General features: G+C 60.9%; 1 protein-coding gene across 2 annotated transcripts in view; it reads right to left on the bottom strand.

The window, feature by feature from the left end:
- Window positions 1-9,288, bottom strand: part of OGFOD3 (2-oxoglutarate and iron dependent oxygenase domain containing 3) — a 15,640-nt gene that overhangs the window by 4,809 nt on the left and 1,543 nt on the right. For both annotated transcript variants that reach the window (XM_011373654.2, XM_023519640.1), the window contains 6 exons: window positions 9,090-9,268; window positions 6,066-6,141; window positions 5,250-5,292; window positions 3,441-3,505; window positions 2,953-3,009; window positions 1,688-1,841 (listed from right to left, as the gene is read on the bottom strand). In XM_011373654.2, the coding sequence (XP_011371956.1) occupies window positions 1,688-1,841; window positions 2,953-3,009; window positions 3,441-3,505; window positions 5,250-5,292; window positions 6,066-6,141; window positions 9,090-9,268 (574 nt within the window). The remainder of the gene's footprint in view (window positions 1-1,687; window positions 1,842-2,952; window positions 3,010-3,440; window positions 3,506-5,249; window positions 5,293-6,065; window positions 6,142-9,089; window positions 9,269-9,288) is intronic.

The following is a 9,288-nucleotide window of genomic DNA, read 5'->3' as shown; positions in this document are numbered from 1 at the left end:
AACACAGATGGCACGAAAACCAGCCTGTTGCCTTGTCCACGCCCGCAGACTCGTCGGCCTGGAGCGCGTGCCACAGCGACGCACGGGCCCCTGACGGCCCAGCCTCAGACCCTCTGCCATTTGCTCCATCCGTGCTGGCCGAAAGACGCTCACAAGCCACCTGCGCGCTGCAGTCTCCTAAGAGTCCACGACAGGTGTCCTTAGCAGCAGGCAGGGTCAACTCCTCGCCGACCGTCGAGGGCTTCACAGCTGCAGCGACGCGGTCGGCGGCTACGAACGACGCGCTCCGTGCGGACGCATTCGGCGCGGCGGTGGCCTTTCCCCACGCCGCTCCAGCAATTCGTGCTCACGCGTTTCCCTTTGGAAAACTTCAAAGGTTTGTCTTTGAACACTGGGTGTCTGGTCTCCTGTGGCGAAGCGGTTTGGAAGGTTGCGTGGCTGCTGGGTCGCGGGTCGCCGGTCGCCACACATTACCCGAAGCGGGCTGGGGAAGTGGGTGTCGCCTGCTGCAGGGCACCCGCGATCGAAGTAGGACTCTTGGAATTTTCTCCCAAATGCAGCTTCTCTTCGTTGGCCGCCCTAGCGTCTCCTGCTGTCTCGCCGCTGGGTCTTGCCCCCTTTCCAAAGCAGCTCTCCAGGGACGCTTGTGCTTCACTCGCTTTGGCGAGTCTGCTCGTGGGCTCATGAGAACGGTGGCTGACACAGGTGTGCAGCGTGGGAAAGAGGCACAGACGGAAGTGGCAAATGAATGGCAGGCGGGTCACGCGCGGACTCAGACAGGGTCAGGTTCCAACTCAGAGCCCGTCACCAGTGCGGCTCAACTGCCGCCTGCCACTCACCGACGGGGTTCTGACATGTCTGCAAGCACCTGACTCGTCACGGTCTCGGTGCAGTCAAACCTCCCTGCTCACGTTACCCTGTGCCTGCAGCCGCTGCCCAGCGCAGGCGCCACCGCCCAGCTCCGCCCCAGCCCATCAGGCGCCAGGCTCTCAGAGGGCGCGTGCCACCCAGGTCCCTCACATGCACAGGTCACAGTAGAGTTCCCGCTCCCGTGAGCATCGAGTGCCTGATGGTCCAACGTGGAGCTGAGGCGGAGATGCTGGTGCTGGGAGCGGCTGCAGACACAGATGGGGCTTCGCTGCTCGCCGGCCGCCCACTTCCTACTGAGCGGCCCGGTTCCTAACCGGTCATGGACCGGCACTGGTCAGCGGCCCAGGGTTGGGGACCCCTGCTGTCAAACCTTGGCTCTTTCTCAGCAACATCTACGATTATCTTATACCCAAGGTCTTCGCCCAGCACCCTAATGAAATAACAGGTCTGGGTGACTGTTCCCACAGGTCAGTGACTGCTGACGCCATGAGGGGGCGGTGGACGGGGCCCGGTCACGGGTGCACTGGGCTGGTGTCTGAACCCATTGCAGGTGAATGAGCTGGCCCTGATGCCCCTTGGACGTCCCCACGTCCCCGACCTGCGTCTGGTCCAGCCCCAGGGCCCCCGCTGCTTCCTCACGAGCGCGTCACGAGCTTCTTGTCACCGTCACGTGGGAAACAAGCTTTACGTCCTCGACGGCATCTCCCAGCTGAGTGAGGGTGCACCCAGCACCGGGGAGGGGCCGCCAGCCCTGGACGCACAGGCGCTGCCCAGGTGCTCGGGGCCCAGACGGCCGCGCTGGGCGGCCGGGACGCACCTTGTCCACGTGCGCGTGCCAGTACTCGTCGTGAGCCGTCCGGGCCTCCGTGCTGTTGATGCGGGAAAAGAACGTGGGCTTCGTCAGGTGCAGCGAGGACGCGCTGACGCCAAAGGCCCGGGCGACTGCGAGCTGCACCTTCTGCCGCACGTCTCTGCAAGGGAGGGCACACGCGTCACCGGAGCAGCACGGCCGCGGAGAGAATTCTCCGTGCGTCCCTCTGTGCCCGCGCGGGCCACGCTGACGCTGGAGGGCAGGAAGACAGACGCGCACACAGCACCCCACACACGGCACACGGCTCCGTGCACACGGCACCCCGCACATGGCAGCCCACGCACGGCACATGGCACGGCGAACCGGCACATGGCACCCCGCACACGGCACACGGCACCCCACACACGGCACACGGCTCCGTGCACATGGCACATGGCACCCCTCATGCGGCACCCTGCACATAGCACACGGCACCCCACACACAGCACACAGCACACAGCTCCATGCACACGGCACCACACACATAGCACACGGCTCCATGCACATGGCGCCCCACGCCCCGCACACAAGTGACATGGCACAGTACGGGCATGACCAGGAACCCTGGGACTGGCTCCTCATAGGAATAACCACGGCACCCAGCCCGATGGGGCAGTGTCTACAGGGATGGACAAAAGCAGTGATGAAGGCGAGTGGCCTTGCACATGTCTCATGTGTCCCTGGGCAGCACAGAGAGGCCTGGAGGACCCCAGCCCTGCACTGAGGTGACACCGGGCATGGCCGGGGGCTGGGGCTCCAGCCTGACCCAGCAGGGGGGTGCCCCATGCGCACACGGGCTCCTCTTTGGCTTGTCCAGGGGGCTGAGCCGTGTGCTGAAGTCCTCAACCCACGTGCCACGCGACACAGCTCAAGAACAGCAGTGCACAAACTATGCTAACGTGTTCAGACCACCGGCTGGCCCTGTGTGCATGTCACCGGCTGCAGGGCGCTCCCATCCAGGCAGGGGCCCCAACCGGGCACAGCAGACGCCCCCAGTGACCCCTAAGCTCAGCTCACTGGGCACCCCACCTCTCTTAATGTTGGCGCTGTTCCCATGACTTCTGCTGCGCCTTCGCCTGGGATTCCAAACACGCCCAGCCCCCCGACAGGGCGAGATTGGCTCCCAGCCCCCCATCCCGGCTGCCGGTGCTTCCTAACCGAAACAGAAGGGGGGCCAGCAGGGGCCAGTCTGCGCCCTCCCGCCGCCGCCCCCCCTCCGGTCTCCCCCTCACCGGTACAGCTGGAAGTCCTCTTCTGAGAAGATGTTTTCTATTTTATCCCCAAAGTACCTGTGAAAAAGTAAAGAGTGTTAACAAATGTAACGCTTTATTTATTTTTCCTTTAAATTCAGTATTTTTTCCAGCTAACCCACGAGTCCCTGAAAATAGCTGGCCCTGAACAGCTGATGGCATCCGGCCCCTCCTGGCCCTCAGGCCCCTGTTCCTTGGCCTCGGGCAGGTCCTGGGTTCCCTAGGAGCCCCGATGTAGCACTAGGCTGGTCCCTGATGCTGGATGCTTGATGCTCGGTGAGCAAAGTCCCTTCCCTCTGAGGAGGCCACGGCCTCCGCCCGCCTGGTCGGTCCAGGTCCCAGTCCACGGGACGCGTGAAGCCGCTCTGATCCAACGTGCCTGCCTCACTCAGGCCCCAGTCAGGAGATGAGGAGACGCACACAGCCCACTCAGGCCCAGCCGCCGGGCCCGCCGCCCCTGGGGTTCTCACCTGTACAGGTTCACGAAGTGCTTCCCGACAGACAGGGCCCCGGAGTGCAAGTCCAGGATGGACGCCTGTGAAACACGTTGGCAGAGCCGAGCGTGAGGCCACGTGGTGGCGACTGGAGGGGGCGCCATCCGCTGCGCTCTGAGACCCGCCCCACGCGCTCCCCAGGTCCACAAGAGGCGGCTCCCTGGGACCCAAGGAAGCCGGCAGGGCACGAGGGACGGTCTGGGTCTCTGCTGCCAGAGGAGCAGACTCTGGTCTAATCCTGCGAACGGTCCACCCACCCCCCGCGAAAGAGCCCGAAGGCCTGACACCAAACACAGTCCCTGAGCCTCCTCCCTGTGCCTCTGTCCACGTCAAACCAGCGGAGAACAGTCTCCTGGGGTTTGAGTTGTACAGTTCGTTAAGTTTTGGCATCAAGATGTACCCACAAAACCACCAGCACCAACAACAAACACGCCCACCACCCCCGAATTCCCTCATGCCCCCGTGTAAGCCCGACGGCGTCCCAGCCCAGGCAGTGGTGTGCTTTCCGCCATGGTGGGCTGATGGGCACTTTCTAGAACCCCGGGGAAGTGGCATCGTGCCCGATGCACCCATCATGGTCTGGCTCTCATGTGGCGCAGCCACCCTGCAGTCTGTTCACCGTGTTTGTGGATCGACGGACCTTTCCTCCTGCCTGCCCGCAGCACCCCAGTGTCGGGGTGAGCCAGTGAGTCCCCCCGTTTGCCTGCAGGCGGGCGAGTCTGTGTGGACAGCCGGGTAAACGCCTGCGAGTGGAATCGCTGGATTGTCACTTTTTAATGAGCCGTCAGTGTGTGTCCCGCCACCGCCCACCTGCCTCTGTGGGTCCGCCACGTCCCGGGAGGGGACGTGGCCACCAGTCTGGGGCGTGTCTGTGCCTTTTCTCATTGATGCAGTGACCAGCCCAGGGGTTCGTTTGACCATAATCTGGGCTTTGAAAACGTTAACTGGACTGAAAGGTATCAAATCTGGTTAGTTTCCGCAGGACAACTTCCCGTGAGCGCTGCGCAAAGAGCAGAACTGAGTCCGCACTCGGAAAGTTTTCAACAGCTACTCCCCCTGAACCGAGCCGAACCGTGACGAAAGAAGCCCCTTGATGTTCAGAGCTCAAGAGAAAAGACTGCACAACAAAGCCGCGGGTCTCCGGCTGCGGCCCGCGCCCTCGGTCGGCGGGTGCGCCTCGGCCTCTGTCGTCACGGCTTCTCCTCCCCACCCCACCCCCCGGCTCGGTCTCCCTCTGCCTTCCCCTTACAAGGACACCTGTCAGAGGTTTAGGTGAGCCGGGATGACCTAGTCAAGAGAGCCGTCACTCAGTGACATCTGCAAAGACCCTGACCCTAATAAGGGTCCGTTCACAGGTTCTGGCTAGACGCGCCTTTCACGGGCCACAGTGGGTGGCAGTGCCCACACCGGGTCTGGGGGCCTCTGGCCAGGAGGGCAAGGAGCGCCAGCCAGCGTTTGGCCACTGTTCCCCATAGTCCCTCCCATTTCCAGGGCTGTCACCCTCCTCACTCGGCTCCCACCACGGGCTTGCCCGTCAGCTCCCCGCCTGCCCCAGTCCAGCTGCCTGAAATGAAATGCACGTGTGGTCTGAAGCAGGTGGCCGTGACGCGCCTGGGGATAGGGGGCGCTCATCCCCGCCGAGCGGCTGCAGGCAGTGCCACAGGGATCCTGGGCCTGTCTGCGTCTGTGGTGAGGACACTGGGGGGCCCTGGATATCCAGTGCCTGCCCCTCCCTCTTGGGGGCCGGCAGACTTAGCGGGGCAAAAAGACGCGGGAGCCACTCACCCCTCCGTCGGATCCTCCCAAGGAGAGCCCCTTCTCCGCTATGCTGTGGGGGAGACAACCTGTCAGATCCACGAAGTCGTCTCTCGCAATCGATGCGCCGTGAACAGCTGGTTAGCACTCGCGGTGTGAGCACACGTCTAGACCGCGGGACTCGACTTCTCAAACTCCCAATGCCGTGACTCTGCCCAGCGAGCCCCATCATGCCGTCTGGAAACGGGCAGCGGCCTTCATGGGGCGCTCGGCACGTGGCAGAGTCAGCAGTGTCAACGGCTGCTCGAGGGCCAGACACAGGTCTACCTGGCGCTCACTTCCAAAGATGTTTTGTGTCTGAACAGCGTGCCAGATGTCTAAGCTTTAAGGTCTTGTTTTTAAAACCTCAACAAGGAGAAATCCAGTTGCTTCTCAATAAGACGCTCCACATCAGCCAGAGCTGGTCGGCCGGAAGGCTAACGCCCCACCAGTTCTGGGGGAGACGGAACTACTACCTGCTGGCCGTCTGCTGTGGGTGAACAGCAGGCTCCTGTTGGGGCTCCCCCAGGAGCTGATGGGAGCGGCACCCCCAACCCCAGCCTCTGAGTGGGTCAGAACCACTTCCCCTGGAAGGGGGCTTCTGGAGGCTTCTGTGAGCAACCACGCCACACAGGGCAGTGGCTCTTCCTGCTGGAAATTGGAAAAGCCTATGCCTGCCCTTGGAAGCACACGAGGAAATTCTTATGAAATTGGAAATGAACTCTTTAAATGGTCTTTTTAGTGGTGAGCCTCTGCTCCCCACCCCAGGCCCACTTTTCCTGCTCATTTGGAGAAGCGTGGTCTTACCTGCGAATGCGCCGGGCTTCGTCCCTGCTGATGACAGCGTCAGTGACACCCCGGCCACACTTGGTAGGGGAGCAGCCTGGAGAGAGAGGAGCCAGGATGAGATGCTGACCCCATGCCGAGCCCCGACAACAAGGCCACCTGTGGGCGGCCATCTCCAGGACTTGGTGAGATGGGGCCGTGCCTTCCACAAGACTCGAAGGGGCCAGATTCAGCAAATAACATGCGGATGCCCAGTTAGATGTGAATTTCAGATAAGCAAGGATGACTTTCGGTATGAGTCCCTGCAGGATGTGTCGACGTTTCACTGGGCGGGTGCCCGCACCAGGTGGTTCCTTGGGAAGTACCTGGCACTCTGCCCACTGCAGATCTAGTGCCATCAGAAAGTCCCTCCTGGACGACCAGAGCTGTGCTTGGGATTCTAGTTATTGTCCTATCCCAGGCCTCACGGCCACTGTCACCACGTGCTCCCCACACGCTGAGCCCTGCACTGCTGTGTCACTCTGCACCCAGGACCTGCAGCTGCTCAGAGCTCAGAGGGGACAGGGCCAGGGTTGGGTGGGCAGCTCCAGGGCCAAGATGAGGTGGAGCATCAGAGATGACAAGCTCTGCAGGCTCCTTGCGTTTGGCGGAAAGGGCAGGCTGGGTCCCTCGCATGCGTTGTGCGTGGGATAAACCCAGCCGATGACACGGAGCCTTGGGGCGCTCTCAGGACCCCTGGGCTGGCTGGCCTGGAGCTTTCCACCCTGCTGCCCCGCTTCCTGCCCAGAACGTGTGCCCGAAGCCTGGAGGTGGAGCGAGCATCCTGGGGCCACACGAGTCACGTGCCGAGTGAGAGCACTGAGGGGCTCGGACCCACATGGGCTCAGGGGGGCCCAGGATGGCAAGGTGCGCCTTGCCATGCGGGACAATAAACTACTTGGGGCCGTTGGGGGAGGGGTGCCTCGGTTCCATGCGGCTGAATACAACCCTGCTGATACAGGTATTTTCATTAAAAAACGAAGCCAGATACATGATTTTTACAAGGGTTACTTCCTGAACCGGACGATGCAGGAAGGTGGAGGATAAAGACAAACACAATGACAACTGGAAGCCTGGAGCGACGTGTACGGCCACCAGATGTGCTGTAGGACAAGACTGTTGGAGAGGGAAGAGAGGCAGCTTCATGATCAAAGGAACAATTGACCAGGAAGATAAAGCGCAGCACAGAGCAGCCCGTGACTTCGCGGCAGCCAGGACCGGGAGACCAGCCAGGAGTGCAGCCTCTCACGCGCCTCTCAGTAGCTGAGCGGGGAGGGGACAGAAACCCATGAGGACGAGAGGCTCTGTACACACGAGCTTGGACTAGGAGAAACATTTAGACCTTTCCCTGCAACTGTTAGAAAACACTATTTTCCAGGTACACGTGAGACATCACCCAACACATCATAGGCCACAAAGAAAGTCTGAACCAATATCGCGGGATCTCTAGCATACAGATTATATTATCTAGCTCCAATGTAATTAGGTTAGAAATCAATTTTTAAAAAAGAACCAACCACAAATAAATAAATAATAAAAAAGAACCCAAGCGCCAGGGATTGTGAAATTTTAAAATCCAGCAGCCACACAGCAGCTACAGTACATACGAGTCGAGAGCATAACCTGGGTGAGAAAGTGAATTGCAAAGGGTCAGCGCCCATGCGTGAGTGTACACGCCACAAGCACGCGGTGACACGCTCCGGGCAGACACACGGGGTGGGCGGGGCCGGAAGCCCCTCCCGCATGAAGAGCCCCTCCTTGCTTCTGTCACCTGAGGGCGCAGGGGACCGAGGAAGGGGAAGTACAGAGTCTTTAAAATACGCTGCGGCTCTTTTTTTTATTGTGATAAAATATACAAGATGTGCTGCTTTAACCGTTTGGAAGAGCCCAGCTCAGGGGCACTGTGTGCCTTCGCACCGCGGTGCAGCTATCAGCACCACCGTCTCCAGAACTGTCCTCTCCCCAAACTCAGTCTGTTCCCGTGCAACACCAACTTTCCCTCCTCCCGCATTCCGACTGTTTGACGTTGAAGCAAAGAAACTTCTCTTCAGTTCTAACCACCGCAAAATATTGTCCTGAACGCTGGGACTTTAGAGGGAAAAGCCGCCTGAGGCAGCGTCCAAGCACGGGACACTTCGGGGGGCTAGGGGCTGAAGCCCTATCCGCATGGGCGGCCCTGCCCAGTGAACCGCGTTCCTTCGCTCTGGACCCCGGCATGGGCGGCACAGCGGCGCCCCCTGGTGGAAGGATTTGCAATGTCCTCTTGGTTCATGTTCGAAGCGCTGCTCTGAATTAAAAAAAAAAAGCTGAATTCTGCCTGTAAAACCCAGTCGCTAGGGTTAGGTTTTTCAAACTGAGCAAGCATCTAGGCAGCAGCGAACGTGCAGGAAAATACAGCAGCCAAAGAAGGCCCGAGGGCGCGGGTCTCACGTGGCCCTGTCGGCACTCCTCGGGACGGGCGTGAGCTCTCCAGGGTGCTGAACCCCGCTGGCCCTCCGCGGGCCCTGCTCTGGGCTCCTCTGGGGACCAGCCGGCAGCCCTAACCAGGCTGTTGGCCACGCCCTCCTGCCCTGAGTCTCAGAGGTGGGCGCCAGGATGGGACCCGCGACCACGAGGGGGAAGGGATCCTGGGAGTGACCTTCCTTATTGGAACACTTTCCGCAGTGACAACACTCCAAGACGCTCTTCACAGCCAATGCCTTTTCTGGTTTCAACTTTCTCATCCCTCCCTTTCCAGCTCTGCTACATCCCTCCAGACAAACCACCACCTCCAGAAGGCGCTCGCAGGGAGGGACACGTCACTGAAACGCTGGCCGCGGCCTCGGTGGTGACCAGCGGGCTGAAACGCCTGCACTTCCCCGCCCAGGTAGGAGGAGGTCATCCACCACCCCCTCCACCACTTTCGGCCTGATCCCACCAGTTCACCGTAGCAACGGCCATGCATTTTGAATGCACCGCATCTCATGTGAACGTGCTGTTCTTTACTGGATCACCGCGGCACCGTACCTTCAAACCTTCGGTGACTGTCATAGTCCTCGGAGCAGGGCACCTCGATGAACCTGCCGGGCAGGACCTCGCCGCGGTGAGCCAGGACCTCGGTGACGCCGTCATCGGCCCCCAGGATGCCCCAGAGCAGGAGAGCGGCTAGCGCAGCGCAGGTGCCCAGGCCAGCGGCTCGCAGCCACTTTCTCCGCAGCTCCCGCAG

The sequence above is a fragment of the Pteropus vampyrus genome, unplaced genomic scaffold, assembly GCF_000151845.1.
Source record: "Pteropus vampyrus isolate Shadow unplaced genomic scaffold, Pvam_2.0 Scaffold227, whole genome shotgun sequence".
NCBI lineage: Eukaryota > Metazoa > Chordata > Mammalia > Chiroptera > Pteropodidae > Pteropus > Pteropus vampyrus.
The sequence above is the reverse complement of the archived record's forward strand: the minus strand, read 5'-3'. Positions and strand labels throughout refer to the sequence as shown.